The 17,203-nt window shown below is 53.7% G+C and overlaps 4 protein-coding genes across 4 annotated transcripts; 2 read left to right on the top strand and 2 right to left on the bottom strand.

The window, feature by feature from the left end:
• Positions 1 to 1,868: 1,868 nt before the first annotated feature.
• On the bottom strand, positions 1,869 to 3,506 carry PUNSTDRAFT_130187 (uncharacterized protein; the record flags this gene model as incomplete). Its single annotated transcript, XM_007379411.1, has 4 exons — positions 1,869 to 2,237; positions 2,301 to 2,764; positions 2,803 to 3,026; positions 3,082 to 3,506. The coding sequence occupies 4 exons, from the start codon at positions 3,504 to 3,506 to the stop codon at positions 1,869 to 1,871; spliced, it is 1,482 nt and encodes a 493-aa protein (XP_007379473.1).
• Positions 3,507 to 4,118: 612 nt separating this feature from the next.
• PUNSTDRAFT_59089 (Arylsulphatase) lies at positions 4,119 to 6,065 on the top strand (the record flags this gene model as incomplete). The annotated part of the gene is made up of 5 exons (XM_007379410.1): positions 4,119 to 4,473; positions 4,521 to 4,678; positions 4,729 to 5,025; positions 5,079 to 5,571; positions 5,623 to 6,065. The coding sequence occupies 5 exons, from the start codon at positions 4,119 to 4,121 to the stop codon at positions 6,063 to 6,065; spliced, it is 1,746 nt and encodes a 581-aa protein (XP_007379472.1).
• A 2,160-nt stretch (positions 6,066 to 8,225) lies between these two features.
• PUNSTDRAFT_118018 (1,3-beta-glucan synthase) lies at positions 8,226 to 14,301 on the top strand. The gene is made up of 11 exons (XM_007379409.1): positions 8,226 to 8,774; positions 8,831 to 9,448; positions 9,503 to 10,498; positions 10,551 to 10,862; positions 10,916 to 12,299; positions 12,347 to 12,526; positions 12,580 to 12,961; positions 13,010 to 13,472; positions 13,525 to 13,855; positions 13,916 to 14,053; positions 14,118 to 14,301. The coding sequence occupies exons 1-11, from the start codon at positions 8,265 to 8,267 to the stop codon at positions 14,171 to 14,173; spliced, it is 5,370 nt and encodes a 1,789-aa protein (XP_007379471.1). The 5' UTR covers positions 8,226 to 8,264; the 3' UTR covers positions 14,174 to 14,301.
• Positions 14,302 to 14,372: 71 nt separating this feature from the next.
• PUNSTDRAFT_96511 (mannose-6-phosphatase) lies at positions 14,373 to 17,101 on the bottom strand. The gene is made up of 9 exons (XM_007379408.1): positions 17,062 to 17,101; positions 16,764 to 17,000; positions 16,446 to 16,706; positions 15,558 to 16,392; positions 15,436 to 15,503; positions 15,266 to 15,369; positions 14,964 to 15,206; positions 14,635 to 14,895; positions 14,373 to 14,575 (listed from the first exon to the last, which is right to left on the bottom strand). Exons 4-9 carry the CDS (start codon positions 15,853 to 15,855, stop codon positions 14,482 to 14,484), a joined length of 1,068 nt encoding a protein of 355 aa, XP_007379470.1. The 5' UTR covers positions 15,856 to 16,392; positions 16,446 to 16,706; positions 16,764 to 17,000; positions 17,062 to 17,101; the 3' UTR covers positions 14,373 to 14,481.
• Between the last annotated feature and the right edge of the window lie 102 nt (positions 17,102 to 17,203).

Genomic DNA, 17,203 nt, shown 5'->3' with positions numbered 1-17,203 from the left:
ATAGCTGAATACAGCGTGCTATCATCAACCATGGGAACTCCGGGAGTAATAGTTGCTTTCTTCACACAAGTGTTCCTTCTTATTGCGTAGCCCGCCGGCGGACCAGAGGTGCCGAAAGCCAAGTATAAACCTTCCCTCTCTGCGTTGACGCGTTCACCATCACGTTCTGTCAGAGCGCCCCCACTGAGGCTCCTGATGCGATGATAGACGGCTCCGACTTCGCTTACAACACTATGCGTTGTGCAGAATCAATGGGACGTACAGACACGTGGGGTCATCTATCAACACGTTCGCAGGTGCAGGGCCAGGGGGGAAATCGCAAGTCCGACCACAGGCATTCTTCGCACGCAGATACGTGCTGCTCCGCAAGAACGCCAACCGGAGGCATCACTTGCCATTGTTCGTCTACCCCGTGTCCTCCTGTGCGCTGGTCCCCTGATCCGTACGATAGCAGTCTCGATCGCGACACACATCACAATCAGCCGCCCAGGAAGAAACGTGGCAGAAACATGCCATTGATTCGGTGAACAAGCCTCGGAGATTGAAGGTCAGAGGAAATGCAACATGAGGCGTCAGACCGGTCCACGACTTCTTGCAAACTTGGCTACAAGTATCCTGGACAAGAGGGTATATAAATGCCGCCGAGTACCCGACGCAAAATGTCGTGCGATTGCAAGCGGCCATACCACTCTGATGCATCCCAGCATCGGGAACCGTGATAAAACCGAGACCGGAAGTAGTAAGCATATGACCTGTCGCCCCAAGCGACCTTGCTTTCTGACTGAATGGGTGGACGCAGAGCGGAGAATCGGCGTCTCGATATGAAAGGTGGTCAGGGAACCTTAACGCGAGAGTTCGGCCAAATGCGTAAGCTTGTTTTGCAAATGGCGGTTGTAGCGAGTCGCAGTGCAACGTGCATTCATTCGAAGAAAGGGTTCACGGGAAAGCCTGCTTCATGTAGTGGAGCAAGAGAGGCTACTCTCGGCACGAGCCGATGCCGCACCAATTTACGATGTCTCTCGATAGGACGAAGTGACCGTCCTCTTCAAAGCTACAAGTCCAAGTCTTCCATCATCTCACTGGAATGATCACATAAATGTGATCCACGCGTACGGGCGACTTCGAAGGTAGCGGATGTTCATGTCGTCACTGCTTCCTCATTCCACCGTGCGGCAAATCGGGCGTAGATTTCCGAGTCGTGACCTTTGGATAGTGCCGCGAGCGCAGCGCATACAGATCATCGCACACGCAGACCCGGCTTACATGGGTGCGAGGATCATGCCTGCTACACATTCGGGGCGTTTTGACAACTTGACATGTCTTATTCATGTATCGCAGGGCGCGCTGGCACAAAAGCTCTTCCCAATGAACGGGTACCAACTGCTCCAAATCTTTGGATCGTCGCCGCAGAAAGAATACCGGTACTGGATCTCATCCTCCCAAATCCGGATTCGAGAGCCTGATTTTCGAGCTGATGCAAGTACCCTGACATCCTCGCGAATCCTAGTACTAGCTGAACTCCGACGGGTTGGGCATCTGAAATCTGCGCGTGGGGGACTAGGTGCATGCTAGTGACGACAGCCTCAGTCTATCAGCAACACGCACCACGGCATGACGATAATCCCTACTCTTCATCGAAAGAATCGAATATCCGTGCGCAACGCCAAAAAGCCTCGGACCGCTCTTGAACGCTCGAGCTCATGGCTTGTGTTCACTCACGCCCCCTTGTACGTAACGACCACGCCCACTGCAGCGTCATTCGCCGTGATGTAGGGTTGATGTGGGTTTATATTCATCATGTTTAGTATGGTACTATGTCAAGGCAGTGATGCTATGAGACGTATGTTACATAAACAACGGGTCGGACCCTAAGTGAGATCAATGACGTCGTCCACATTGTAGGTTGCTTTACGCTTCCGACTGGGCTGCGTGGCTACTGAAGGTAAAGTCGTCGGAAGTTGCGTTGCCGTTGCAGATGAATTGGAGGCACCACGACCAGCAGGGTCCGAAAAGGAAACTGATGGTAAGCCCGCACCCGGTGCTGATCGCAACGAGTTGGATATCATGTTGCTGATAGATTTGCGACCGTAGAATAGATCGGCCATCGATTGGTAATCGGCGCCAAAGACTGACCGCAGGACTTCCGGTTTGTCCGAGATTGATTTCAAGATGCTGGGGCTTTGTGCAAGTGTCGCTTTCCACTTGATGGGCTGGTAAATCAGATCGGTCTTCATGACCTGGAAAATAGTAACGAGTCTATTTGCACGAGTATCATCATGCACAGGCAAGTGTTTACGTACCGATAAGCCTTGAGGACTAGTTGTGATCGTCGACCATTGTGCGCAAGAACCTGCGTATGTCAGGAGCTGTTGCTCAACATGCCTGCGTTTCGGTGCGCCTATGCACTCTAACCGGTGGCTCCTCTCCGGACTCGTGGTCAGGAACCGGAAGATTTCGGTACAAGGTGCACAAGTGCAATCGTGACTCCGCATTCGCGCAACATGCTGGGTTGCTTCGGAGGGCTTGGGTCCAAGGACCTTCGTTACCCAAAGATAGGCAATCATCTTGAACGTATCACTGAAAGGCTTCGAGTCGAGTTGAATTTGGTGCTTCGTCACCCATTGCCGCAACTCTGGTAGGAAAGGCGCGAGGACGTTCTCAATGTACGCTGGCGTGAGATATGCGGATTCCAGGAGACGCTTCAAGACGAGCTCGCAATACGTGACACCGCTGGCGCTGAAGCCAATTCCAGAAGCTCGATTGCCTTGGCACGGTTGACATGAGGAGGTGTCGTGGATCAACCGAGGCCATAATAGGGGTAGGCTGGTTGAGGAGTGTACGCGGTGAATGAAGCCTTCTGGATCGCAAAAGTCAGTGCCTCTCTGATCAGTGATGAGAAGGAATCATCGGAAGAGCCTGCGGAGATCTCGGCACGGCACATCTCGGCACGGCACATCTGCAACTCCCTGATGAAGTCCACGATGCTGGTATGCGAGTTCGTTGCTGTCTTCAACGCCGACCATACGCTATCAGGGTACATGAAATTAGCCGGGGAATACGGCGACGTAGGGAACCACGAACGTCTTGATGAATAACCCCACATCGCCGCCTAGGATGCAAGCTTGCACGATGCAGGCAATTTCATCCCTCGTGGGGGCACATACGGACCAAGCCCGCACGGTTGACCCCACCACAAATTGCGATAGCTTGTCGAGGTGCGGAATACTTTGCGATTGGGGCGGGCGCGACTTGAGTCTGGCGGCGATCAACGGAATGAGGGGTAGAAGGACACGTTTCTTCCGAGATTGTGTAGTATCAGGCGAGATACTGCTCACACGGATATCTGCTGAGGGATTCGTGACCTGAGGCTCTTCATCATCATCGCTGGACTCGGTATCTTCGGATAATCGGCTAGTGTCCGCCTCCTTGGTCTGAGCAGCAGCAGACTCTGATATTGCAGTTTGCGCCGGCTCGTGAGGGAAAGCAGCCTGAACCTGGGCCTCCATGCGCAAGCCAAGTTGAGCACTTCGAACGATGGGATTCTACGTCCTTGATCGACGAATGTGGTTGAGGAGAGAGAAGTCTACTCAGGCTTGTGAACGCGTGAGGTCAAGGCAAAGAAAACGTGACCGCGCGGCGTGTTATATTATATATAACGCGGCCGTAAGTATGCCGTATGCCTTTAAGTTTGAATAAAAAATCTGGTTTGGGTCCTTCGGAATCGTAGCCTGTGGCATGGAGGCATCGCACCAGACCAAACGGCCGGTTTCGCAATGCGTGGTGCCAGAGCGCGTCGAGGCGCAGTGCGTGGTGCCACTGCTGCAACGAAGGGTATTACCAGAGGCACGCGCACTGCCGCCTGCCTGCTCGACGCCCGTCCTCTGATTCCTCGATCTCGCCGCGAATTGAACTGTATTCGAGATGGTCTTTGTGATAATTTGCTTTCCACCTACATTTCTTGTCACTGTCCCCACGCGGCCCCCGCAAACCGGAGTGAGAACAAGCACGCAATCCTGGTACATATGGAGTGACACAGGATTCTGAGCGAGACTTTGCATTTATCCGACAGCCTCTATCACGGGCCACGGTGGCCTATCACTGTTTGCATATACATGTTCATGCAGCTATCAACATGGATTCCTCTGGGGGTGTTGCTGCGTATCTTGCTCGCCCCCAAAGCCGTACCAACCACTCCGAAGAGACCTGGCTCAGATGAATCACAGGCGAATCTCGCACTCGAGAATTTTCCGACGTCAGGGGAGCCCAATATACTTTTTATCCTCACTGACGACCAAGACCTGCGGCTTGACTCACTCGAGTATATGCCGTTTCTGCAAAGACATCTCATCAAACAGGGAACACTATTCCAACGACATTTCTGCACGACTGCTATCTGCTGCCCCTCTCGCGTTAGCCTTTGGACGGGAAAATCTGCGCACAATACCAACGTGACTAATGTGAGCCCTCCTTATGGTTCGTAGTGCCCTCATTGGGTGATTGAATCCTAATCAATCCTCTAGGGGGATATCCGAAGTTCGTGTCTCAAGGACTCAATGATGATTGGCTCTTTCCATGGCTCCAGGAAGCTGGGTACAACACGTATTACACTGGAAAACTTTTCAACGCACATACAGTCGAAAACTATAACTCTCCCTTCCCCTCTGGCTTCACCGGCTCGGTACGTATCAGATATGGTATGGTACCAGTTGGATATTCACGCACTGGTAGGACTTTCTCCTTGACCCTTACACGTATCAATATTACAACAGTACATTCCAACGGAACAAGAACCCTCCTATCCTTCACGATGGTGTTTATCAGACCGACTTGATTGCCGAAAAGGCGTACGGTTTCCTCAGTGATGCCGTCAACGCTGGAAAGCCGTTCTTCCTCGCTGTAGCGCCTACCGCACCACACGCCAACGTAAAAGATGGTGTATTCACCGAGCCACAGCCTGCGAGACGTCACGAGAAACTCTTCCAGAATGCTCGTGTGCCGCGGACAGACAGTTTCAACCCGGAAAAGGTATGGTCCTGTTGTGGGGTCCTGAATGCCATGTTCTAACTCGCAATATACAGTCATCTGGAGCTAACTGGGTTCTTGAACTGCCTCAGCAAAACAAGAGCAACGTCGACTACAACGACCACCTGTATCGGCAACGCCTTCGTGCCCTTCAGAGTGTTGATGAGATGATCGACGGTCTCATCACTCGTCTCGAACAACGTGGGCTCCTCGACAGCACATACATAATATACACTGCCGATAATGGGTACCACATTGGCCAGCACCGTTTGCAACCGGGAAAGACATGCGGTTACGAGGAAGACATCAATGTCCCGCTTATAGTCAGAGGACCTGAAGTCCCTCAAAACAAGGTCACAGACATCGTTACAACACACACCGACCTCGCTCCAACTATTTTCAGCCTCCTAGGCCTGAAGCTCCACAGCAGCTTTGATGGTGCTGTCATTCCTTTGACACAGCAAGGCCTTGCAGATGCAGCTCTTTCGCGTCACGAACATGCCAATGTCGAGTTTTGGGGGATCGCTATCCCTGAGGGCATTCACGCTGGTGAGACTCAACGCTGTACTGCGTGGGAAGTAGAAACTGATCGAGTACTAGGGGAACGCCCAACGAATAATACTTATAAGGCGTTGCGCCTGGTTGGCAGGTCGTTCAATCTATACTATTCGGTCTGGTGCAACAACAAGAAAGAGTTGTACGATCTCTCCACAGACCCCTACCAGATGTACAATCTCATTGCAACAGGATCACCAAACGGCACCTACACAGGAAACGCAGCACTACATCTCCCAGGCCGCTCAGTCTTGCTGCCCCGATTAGATGCTCTCCTCCTGGTGCTCAAATCCTGTGTGGGAAATGCATGCATTAATCCCTGGAAATCACTCCACCCAACTGGGGAGGTGCGAAGCCTTGAGGATGCGCTGAAGCCGCAGTACAATGCATACTACACTCAGCTCCCACGGGTGGAATTCACGAGTTGCGAGATCGGTTATATTATTGAGGCGGAGGGACCTCAGTGGGCCAAATATGAGCGGCAATAACTAGTTTGAATGGGATGGAGGATCATGGTCGGATTGGGTCTGATGATGACGTGGTTCTCGATATGTGAAAACTGTCAAAGTATTATATCTTTGTCTATTGCACAACGAATATTAGGATGGGCCCGGGGTGAACACCACATGCAGAAAGTACTCCTTAGGAACCATGCTGTAGGAGTACAGGACACTATATGTTGTATCAGAGTTGAAACAATCCTTGCAGACTCTGCCACAGCAGTGCTCGTCTCTCCTGAGTATATGGAGTCAACTTCACTGCACAGTCCCTGTAAGAGCCGTATCCTGTCGCTACTTCTCGCGAGATAGTCAATTTACCCATATTCTCAATCGGCGAACACAACAGCACCCTGTCTGCTCGCATGGTGAGCATTGCCATTGCCACCTTCCATGATTGCTTTGCGGCAGTTTTGAAAAGAGACCCAAGTGAAGGGATCAGCTTGCCATCTTGATTCCCATTAGATTCCTGCATAAAGTGTCGAGACAGAGTAGGGCTCACCCGGGAGGATAATCAAGCAGTGAGCTGCCGGGATTTAGGCCAGTCAAGAGCACAGGCCAGAAAAGCATTGATACAATGGCTGGAAGACGTGTGAAAAGGCATACCAGACTAGAAACGGGACAACGTCAGCGATCAATTTGTGCAGCCTGATGTTCGCTGTCAGGTAATCCTGCGGTACTTGCCTGTAAAGGGACAGGCATTGTAGGCGGTAAATTCACGTCCAGCTACCCGTGAAAGCCATGCAACAGTGCCGACAAGCTGTAGAACTGTACTGAGTGCACAAAGTCCGCGGGGAGTCCGATTCGAAGATACAAGGGGAGTGCATACCATAATGTCGCAGAACATACAGTGAGGAGAGGGGTGTCTCGTTGAATGGTTCTCGCGTGTCCACAGCCGATAAGATTAGCGCGCTAGAGATGCTACATGTCTGTTTGAGGCGATGAGGTTCGAAAAGGCAGCGAGGAGTGCGGTATACCAGGCATGCCGCTGGATTGACCCCGCATGTCCCGCAGTAGTCTCAAGGCAAGTGGTACGCACGATGTCATCTCCAACAGCGATACACGATCCATTCTGTCTCGACTATTGGCATGCATGGATCAGAGAAGTGGACAGGCTTCGGAGCAATGGCCCGCTTACCCTGTGTCGCTTCGAGAATCCCGGATCCAGCAATGCATACGTAGTCAGCTCTTTCATGGCGGGTCGAACTTATTTGACGTGCACGCGAGCCGCTTCTACCGAAAGTTCGGTAGAGGTAAACGGCCTGGATTCAATTGCTCCTGTCGCACCTTCAGTCGCAGCTCAAGCGCTTAATTATGCACTTACAAAGTTACCACTCGATTCGTTTGTGACCGGTGACAGAGCACCGCTCTTCCTTCTGGAAACGGCATTCTCTGCTTACCTGGCCTTCGTCGAAGTCCTCGAACCCCTTACGAAAAACGGTCGCCGGGGACAACTGCGCGTTTCATGTGGGCGCAAGTGCAAATGGGTTATAGAACCAGTCACGGTCATAGTCACGGTCATGTACTTACAGCCCGGCGCATGATCACCGTAAACAGGACCGGAGTAGACGTTTACGCGAGACCGCTGACCGATGTAAGTACCCGGTCTTGGCGTTGCACTGTGCCAACCGATGATCATCTTCAAGCACGGGCTCAGAAAGGCCCAACAATCGTGTTGCTGCGTCAGCTGCCGTGCGGCATGGGTTCGTACGATGCCCCGGCCGGATTGGCCGTACCTGCGTTGTTGTGTTGATGCGGCTGTCCCCACAGGCGCGGCCACCGACCGGTATTTATGAGATGCCTCCCACTGCGGACGGCTTGCATGTGAGAGTTCCGGGGTAGGTTCCCTTTCGGTGCGATACGGACACGCTCTGCCCAAGGAAAAAATGCCAGTCGTCTGGCCTATTTTCCTCTAACTTATTCCTACGAATACAAATGAGGACAGGGTTGGATAGCACGATAAATTGCAGTCGATGCAGTCCAAGACGGCGTTATCGTCCGTGCACATCAACGCCTGCCCGGCGTGACAGTGACGTCAGCCGTAATTGAACAGGGAACGGGGACAATGCCTTGACTGTGACGGGTGACACGTTCAGTGCCCTTCTTTTCCTCGCCTCCTCCACGACGCCCACTACTACGACCTTGACGCCGACGACGAAGAGCAGCTAACCACTGTCGTCGTCGCGCACAATGTCGCAGTATCCACGAACCCACTCGCACGAAGGGCTCTACCCAGCCGCGTCGCCCCCACCGTCCGACTCACATGGTCATGATCCGTTCAACGCACCCCAACACACCCTCCCACACAGATACTACGACAACGACTCGGACCAACTGGATCAACCTCTTCGGCGAGACACCCTTGGTTCTGACAGTAGCAACGGACCTGCAGATGCTGAGCGCTATTACGACCACCACGGCGCATATGACCCGTATTCCCAACAGGACACGGACTCGGACTACGATGTCAACGGACCTCATTACGTGCCATCCGCGGAATCCTTGGGCCCTCCTCAACGAATGGGCATCTCGGAATCATCAACGCCTACTTTTGTCGACTACGGGCCAACGAACGGGCGTGAGCCGTATCCAGCTTGGACCGCTGAGCGGCAGATCCCGTTGTCGAAAGAGGAAATCGAGGATATCTTTCTCGATCTGCAACAGAAATTTGGCTTTCAACGTGATTCAATGCGTAACATGGTAATTATTCCTTGCCCTCTGTTCATGCTGTGCAAAGCTGACGTCGATACCCGCAGTTTGATTTCCTGATGCAGCTTCTCGACAGTCGTGCTTCGCGCATGCCGCCTGCTCAGGCCCTTCTTACTCTCCACGCAGACTACATTGGTGGGCAAAACGCAAACTATCGCAAATGGTACTTCGCCGCCCAGTTGGACCTTGACGACGCTGTTGGCCAGACCCAGAATCCTGGTCTCAACAGAATCAAGTCCGTGAAGCGACGGACCGGTCGGGGGGCTGAGAAACAACTCAACAGTGCTCTCGAGCGGTGGCGGCAGGCGATGAACAATATGAGCGCGTATGATCGAATGCGCCAAATCGCCCTGTATCTCCTTTGTTGGGGCGAAGCGGCGCAAGTTCGCTTCGTGCCCGAGTGCTTGTGTTTCATTTTCAAGTGCGCGGACGACTACTACCGTAGTCCGGAGTGCCAGAACCGTGTCGACCCGGTTCCGGAGGGGCTTTACTTGCATGCGGTCATCAAGCCCCTGTACCGTTTCATACGTGACCAGGGATACGAGGTGGTCGATGGCAAGTTCGTCAGGAGAGAGAAGGATCACGATCAGATCATCGGGTACGACGATGTCAACCAGCTGTTTTGGTACCCAGAAGGCATCGCACGGATTGTGCTCACGGATAAGGTAAGTTGTATCTCACAATTTTTTTCCCAACCGGTATACCGACATATCCTTTAGCAACGCCTTGTTGATATACCGCCGGCCCAAAGATTTATGAAGTTCGATCGCATTGATTGGAACCGTGTTTTCTTCAAGACATACTACGAAAAGCGGAGTTTTGGTCATTTGCTCGTCAACTTCAACCGGATATGGGTCATCCACGTTTCCATGTACTGGTACTACACTGCCTTCAATTCCCCTACCATCTATGCACCTAGCGGTACCAGCTCTCCCTCGGCTGCCATGCACTGGTCAGCCACGGCACTCGGTGGTGCTGTAGCCACGGGCATCATGATACTCGCCACGCTCGTGGAGTTCACGTACATCCCCATGACCTGGAACAACACATCTCATCTCACCCGTCGGCTCCTTTTCCTGTTTGTAACCCTCGCGCTGACTGCTGGCCCTACGATTTACATCGCGATCGCGCAAGGCAACAAGAACACTGGTTCGCTATCGCTCATCCTTGGTATCGTCCAGTTCTTCATCTCCGTCGTCGCCACCCTCCTTTTCGCTATCATGCCTTCGGCACGGATGTTCGGCGACCGAGTGGCTGGCAAGAGTAGGAAGTATCTCGCCTCGCAGACGTTCACGGCCAGCTATCCCTCTATGCGCACTCCGGCTCGGCTCGGCTCCGTCTTGTTATGGTTCCTTATATTCGGGTGCAAACTCACCGAATCCTACTTCTTCCTCACCCTTTCTTTCCGCGATCCCATCCGCGTGATGGTTGGGATGAAGGTTCAGGGATGTAATGACAAGCTCTTCGGAAACGCCCTCTGTCGTAACCAGGCAGCATTCACCCTCACGATCATGTATATCATGGACCTCGTCCTGTTCTTCCTGGACACGTTCCTGTGGTATGTCATTTGGAACACGGTCTTCAGCATTGCCCGAAGCTTCGCTCTGGGATTGTCGATCTGGACCCCGTGGAAGGATATCTTCACCCGTCTACCCAAGCGGATCTACGCCAAGATTTTGGCAACGCAGGACATGGAAGTCAAGTACAAGCCCAAGGTAACGCGCATTTTTATATTCTTCTCTCCATACTGAACATGACGTCCACTAGGTCCTCGTATCGCAGATTTGGAACGCGATCATCATCTCGATGTATCGCGAGCATTTGCTCTCCATCGAGCACGTGCAGAAGCTTCTGTACCACCAGATCGACACTCCGGATGGCCGTCGTAGTCTTCGTGCACCGCCTTTCTTCCTATCCCAGAATGACCCGAAACTCAAGGGGGAGTTCTTCCCTGCGGGCAGCGAGGCGGAGCGCCGGATTTCTTTCTTCGCTCAGAGCTTGACGACTGCCGTGCCTGAGCCGCTTCCCGTGGATGCCATGCCGACGTTCACGGTCCTAACCCCCCACTACAGTGAAAAGGTCCGCTTGATCTCCTTGTCGAGGTTATAACGTTTCCTTACCTTTATTGTCAGATTCTCCTGTCGCTTCGTGAAATCATTCGTGAGGAGGATCAGCATGCGCGAGTCACGCTTCTTGAGTACCTCAAGCAGCTTCATCCGGTTGAGTGGCAGAACTTCGTCAAAGATACAAAGATCCTTGCGGAAGAATCCGAGATGTACAACGGGCCCAGTCCGTTCGGTGATGAAAAGGGTAACGCCAAGACGGATGACCTACCCTTTTACTGCATCGGCTTCAAGAGTGCTGCCCCGGAGTACACTCTTCGCACCCGCATCTGGGCTTCACTGCGCGCGCAGACGCTCTACCGGACGGTGGCCGGCATGATGAACTATGCGAAGGCTATCAAGCTCCTCTATCGCGTTGAGAATCCGGAAGTCGTTCAACTGTTTGGCGGCAATACCGACAAACTTGAGCGCGAACTCGAGCGCATGTCACGTCGCAAGTTCAAGTTCATCGTCTCCATGCAACGATACTCGAACTTCAACAAGGAGGAGCACGAAAACGCTGAGTTCCTGCTGCGCGCGTATCCGGACCTGCAAATTGCGTACCTGGATCAGGAACCCCCGCGCAAGGAAGGGGGTGACCCTCGCTTATATTCGGCTCTCATCGACGGTCATTCGGAGTTCGTCCCTGAAACCGGCCGCAGGCGCCCCAAATTCCGCATCGAACTGCCCGGCAATCCTATCCTTGGAGACGGAAAATCGGACAACCAGAATCATGCCATCATCTTTTATCGCGGTGAATACTTGCAGCTTATCGATGCCAATCAAGATAACTACCTCGAAGAGTGCCTCAAGATCCGCAATATTTTGGGCGAATTTGAGGAATACTCCGTCGCAAACAACCAGAACCCGTATTCGTCTTGGGGTGCCAATCCGAAGACCCAGCACGTGCCGGTTGCCATCGTCGGTGCCCGCGAGTACATTTTCTCGGAGAACATTGGTATACTTGGTGACCTTGCCGCCGGCAAGGAGCAGACGTTTGGTACGCTTGCCGCTCGGTCGCTCGCTTGGATCGGCGGCAAGCTCCACTACGGCCATCCGGATTTCCTGAACGGGCTTTTCATGAACACTCGGGGCGGTGTCTCGAAGGCGCAGAAGGGTCTTCATCTTAATGAAGACATTTACGCTGGCATGAACGCATTCGGACGAGGAGGCAGAATCAAACATACTGAATACTATCAATGTGGCAAGGGTCGTGACCTCGGCTTCGGTACCATCCTCAACTTCACTACAAAGCTAGGGACTGGCATGGGCGAGCAGATGCTCAGCCGGGAGTACTATTATCTAGGCACGCAGCTTCCCATCGACCGGTTCTTGACTTACTACTACGGTCACCCTGGCTTCCACATCAACAACATGCTCGTCATCTTGTCCGTGCAGGTTTTCATCGTAACAAGTGAGTGATCATTCTTTCGACCTTGATCTCCTCTGAATATTCTACAGTGGTCTTCTTGGGGACCCTTAACTCCCAACTCACGATCTGCAAGTACACGTCTTCTGGACAGTTCATTGGTGGCCAGGGTGGCTGTTACAACCTGGTGCCCGTTTACGACTGGATTGATCGTTGCATAATCAGCATCTTCTTGGTGTTTATGATTGCGTTTTTACCCTTGTTCCTCCAAGGCGAGTGATTCTCCGTTCCTGCAGCACAGGACTGCTTCTGATACTCGAAACAGAGCTTGTTGAACGAGGAACGGTGCGGGCCATACTTCGACTTGGGAAGCAGTTCATGTCGCTTTCTCCGGTATTCGAGGTTTTCTCGACGCAGATATACACGCATTCGATTCTCAGCAACCTAACATTCGGAGGCGCCCGTTACATCGCTACCGGACGTGGATTCGCGACGTCACGTATCTCGTTCGCTATCTTATACTCGCGGTTCGCCGGACCTAGCATTTACTTCGGCATGAGGACCCTTCTCATGCTTCTCTACGTCACGGTCTCGCTTTGGACTCCGTACCTCATCTACTTCTGGATCTCCACCTTGGCCCTTTGTGTTGCGCCATTCATGTTCAACCCTCATCAATTCGCGGTGACGGACTTCATCATTGATTATCGGTGAGCATCCAGTTTATTTGACCGAGCATGACCTCATCAGTCATGCAGAGAGTTTTTGCGCTGGATGAGTCGTGGCAATTCGCGCTCTCACAACAACTCCTGGATTGGATATTGCCGCTTAAGCCGTACGATGATCACAGGTTACAAAAAGAAGAAACTTGGCAAACCGTCGGAGAAATTATCCGGTGACGTCCCACGAGCTGGGTGGAGGGCTGTCATCGTTTCGGAGGTTATCTTCCCTATCGTCATGGCGATCCTCTTCACCGTCGCCTACATGTTCGTGAAATCGTTCCCCGTTGAAGGCAAGACTCCACCAAGCCCGCTTATCCGGATTGCCATAATTTCCCTCGGACCAATCGTCTGGAACGGTGCGGTGTTGCTCGTGCAGTTCATGATTTCGCTGTTCTTGGGACCCATGCTCGATTCCTCGTTCCCGAAGTTCGGTTCAGTGATGGCATTCGTTGTTCATATCCTTGGCGTAGCCGGCATGATTGCTTTCTTCGAGTTCCTGGTACGTGACGTAGTGCCCCTTCTTGGTCGCTGCTCACCTCGCTGTTTCCCAGTGGTTCCTCGAAGTTTGGAACTTCCCCCACGCCGTGATTGGCCTGATTGCCGTGATCGCGATCCAGCGCGCCGTACACAAGGTCCTTATCTCAGTGTTCCTCTCTCGTGAATTCAAGCACGACGAAACCAACCGGGCTTGGTGGACCGGCAAGTGGTACGGCCGCGGGCTGGGCAACCACGCTATGTCGCAGCCTGCGCGCGAGTTCGTCGTCAAAATCATCGAGCTGTCGCTCTGGAGCTCCGACTTGCTTATTGGTCACTTCCTGTTGTTCATGTTGACGCCGCCTCTTCTCATCCCATATTTCGACCGCATCCACGCGACGGCGCTTTGTGAGTCATGGATCTTTCCAACCTTTCGCTAAGCCGTGCTAACTGCCTTCTCCCACTTAGTCTGGCTTCGCCCTTCGAAGCAGATAAGACCACCACTGTATTCCCTCAAGCAGAAGAAACAACGGCGATGGATCGTACTCAAATACGGCACAATCTACCTGCTTGTTATCGGCATATTCGCGACGCTCATCACCGTCCGTGAGTACAATCTGTGACTGATCGTTGCTATCGCGTATTGATCTCCGTTTTTTTTCTTTTGCAGCGGCGGTGTTGCGGTCGTCACTCAACATTCACTGTTCGATTTGTGAGAACTTGTAATGGACTATATCTCTATACATACCCTAGACATTTGTACGTTCTTTCTTCCGATTGCTGCTATCTGCATTCGAGGACATTAGTTAGTACCTGCATCACTGCGTCGGCCTCGGACATTGCCCCATTATCGCATTGAATGATAGTCTCTATGGAATAGCACCTTGTCGATATCTATCTGATCTTGACAAAATCGACGACTTTCATGAATCGCATATAGCTGAGCATATGAGATGCACAGGACCTTTCGCATTCCGAGTGCCGATCGGTCGGGTACACGCTACAAATTATGCCATCATCATCGTTGGGCTACATTAGATCTGTATATCCGCGAAAACAGGACGGTGGTCACTGGCCACTGTGCCGTCGTCGGTGAGTGAAGTATCGACTTTGTATCCGGTGACGTTCCTGAACAGCGTGTCAGACCTACGCGACCAAGAGGTATATAGATCGTCGTTGGCGCGTACCATCCCCCGTTGCTGCCTCCGAACACGAAGTCGATCCTCCCCCACTGCGACGTGTCGTTCGGGGCGGAGAACCCGGCAAACGTCGCAAAGTTGGCGCCCACGTTGATCCTGGCCGTCTGCGCGCGCAAGTCCAGCATCTTGAAGTCCGGCTGCTCGTCGTCCGGAACCGCGAATCTCGCGGCGAAGGTCGCGTTCACGGCGACGGGGGTGGCGGCGCCGGTGATGATCTCGTACGCACCCGAGTCCGATCCGGTCTCGTGGCTGTCGGGGCGTGAGCATGGGAGGAGGACGGAGAGCGCGGGAGAGGGGATGGATCAGAACGGACGCACCTGTTGAAGTCGCCGGTGACGAAGACGGGGTTGTTGTGCGTCGCGGCTTCGAAACGGGCGCGGATGAGGATCATGGACGCGGCCAGCTTGCGTTGGTCGTCCGACTTGTCGTCGAGGTGCGTGTTCAGGTAGGAAAAGTTGACGGGCGCGCTGGGTCCCGTGTTGAGCGTGAAGCGCGACGCGGTGCAGATGCGCACGGATCCAGCGCCGGGGAACTTGGAGCCAGCGTCGAACGGTTCGTTCCTGGGACAGGATGGAATACTGAGATGCAAGGCATGACCGTGACATGACCACACGCGTACGAAAGCCAGAAGGAGTCGTTGGACAACAGCGTGACATCGGATTTCTTGTAATAGATGGCGCTGAATTCGCCTGCTTCGGCGCCGTCGTCTCTGCCGACACCGAACTGCGCACGAGAGGGATCCTCAATATCGACAAGGAGCGCGCCAGAGACTCAGGGGCGACGACGTACGTGCGCCCATTCGTCGCCAAAGAGCTCTTGGAGATCGTTGACCTGCCTAACGAGCGCTTCTTGGACGCCTGTACGGCTGATGAGAGGAAGTAGTAGATCCTAAAGGAACATGTAATCATCACCGAAGAGGCTGAGACCTTCGCTAATGAGGTGCTGGGCGATCTTGATACGCCTCGTCGACCACGGCTGCTCTCCACTGAGCGCGAGGAATGCAGGTTGCGTGAGCGGGTCGGGCAGCGCGGCGATAGATTGCTGGACCGTGATGTTGTCCGGCATGGAGTCAAACCGCAGGTTATGGGTGGCGATGCGGAACCCGCGGGCCACGCTGGACCATCCTACGAAAAGGGCCGCGAGGAAAAGCTGTTTGAACGACATCGGTCTGGCGCGTACCGGAGAGTGTTGCCGGAAGCCGTCCCCCATCGACGGCGTTTATGTAGTTAGGCTAGACGAGATGACCATGACACGAACATGTGTAAACGCCCTGTCATCTACACGGATCAGCGCAAGCCGTAGCTCGGTAGACTGAAGACGGGAAGTATGAGAGACAGAAGGCGCCGGAGAGCATGCATATTGGAGAGATGGATGCGCGGGAAGCGCGCGCACGTGCTTGAGAAGGAAGAGCCCTCGCTCAACGTTCGTCACAGGCCAGTCAAGATGGGCCTTCTCGAGCATCAGCCGCGGGCGTCTCGTGAATATCAGTCCTTCGATGGCCGTGCGGGGTGTCCGCCTGACGGTGCGCCGGCCAAACCAGGCCATCGAAGACGGCTCACGTGGGGTCGCCCGCGCAAACGCCATTCGGCAACGTCGAGCAATCGTGCGCGTGCTTGCGACCCATCATGTTCGAATGATACACAAGGCATCGTTCAGAGTACAACGTCCACGAAGACGGGCCGGTGGTCGCTAGCTAATGTACCGTCGTCCGTCAAGGCCGTATCGACCTTGTACCTCGTGGCCTCCCTGGATCGATGGTCTCGTCAGAGGCATCGGAAGGTCATAAGACGAGCACTCACCATCCCCCGTTGTTGGCTCCAAAGATAAAGTCGATGCGCGACCAGATGGACGCGTCGTCCGGAGCGGTGAAGCCGGTAAAGGTCGCGTAGTTGGTGCCGACGACGTGTCGCGGGACCACCGCACGTAGATCGAGCAGCTTGAAGTCGGGCAGGGTGGCCCGCTTGACCTTGTACTTTTCCTCAAAGTCTGCAGGGACCGGTACGGGAGCGATGGCGCCCGTGATGATGTTGTAGGCGCCAGCGTCGGGACCGGTAGGCGGGCTGAACGAGGAGTATTGAGCATCGGGTCTACCGAAGGGAATCCCGTACGTCACGTACCTGTTGAAGTCGCCGACTACAAAGACCGGGCCGCCTGTGTTCGCAGCCTCGTAACGGGCGCGCATGAGCAACATCGCGCCGGCCAGCTTGCGCTGATCATCCGAGCGGTCGTCCAGGTGGGTGTTCAACAGCGTAAAGTTCGAAGTCGCGTTCGAGCCAGTCAGGGTAAAGTGTGCTGCGGTGCAGATTCTCCTGGAACCGGCATCGGGATGCTTGGACGGTTCAAACGGCTGGAGACTGCGGGTGGAGCAAAGCGGTGAACGAACGAGACGGAAAGGGAGGGGTTCAGCCGACGTACGAGAGCCAGAACGAGTCCCATGAGTTTAGCCTGATGGATGACCTTGGAACAGGGACTGATCGTCAGCTGCGGCCCGTGGCGTTCCAACGCATTCGCTCGCGACCACGGACCTCCTGTAGTAGATGGCACTATGTTCTCCAGC

This window comes from Punctularia strigosozonata (assembly GCF_000264995.1).
Source record: "Punctularia strigosozonata HHB-11173 SS5 unplaced genomic scaffold PUNSTscaffold_1, whole genome shotgun sequence".
NCBI lineage: Eukaryota > Fungi > Basidiomycota > Agaricomycetes > Corticiales > Punctulariaceae > Punctularia > Punctularia strigosozonata.
The sequence above is the reverse complement of the archived record's forward strand: the minus strand, read 5'-3'. Positions and strand labels throughout refer to the sequence as shown.

Excerpts from the sequence above, each read along its gene's own strand:
- PUNSTDRAFT_118018 (XM_007379409.1), top strand. The coding sequence starts at position 8,265 with ATGTCGCAGTATCCACGAACCCACTCGCACGAAGGGCTCTACCCAGCC. Across the intron at positions 12,300-12,346 it reads GCAGGTTTTCATCGTAACAA|TGGTCTTCTTGGGGACCCTT; the intron begins GTGAGTGATCAT and ends AATATTCTACAG. Across the intron at positions 12,962-13,009 it reads GACTTCATCATTGATTATCG|AGAGTTTTTGCGCTGGATGA; the intron begins GTGAGCATCCAG and ends TCAGTCATGCAG.
- PUNSTDRAFT_96511 (XM_007379408.1), bottom strand. The coding sequence starts at position 15,855 with ATGGGGGACGGCTTCCGGCAACACTCTCCGGTACGCGCCAGACCGATG. Across the intron at positions 15,370-15,435 it reads TTGGCGACGAATGGGCGCAC|TTCGGTGTCGGCAGAGACGA; the intron begins GTACGTCGTCGC and ends TCTCGTGCGCAG. Across the intron at positions 15,207-15,265 it reads AACGACTCCTTCTGGCTTTC|GAACGAACCGTTCGACGCTG; the intron begins GTACGCGTGTGG and ends ATCCTGTCCCAG.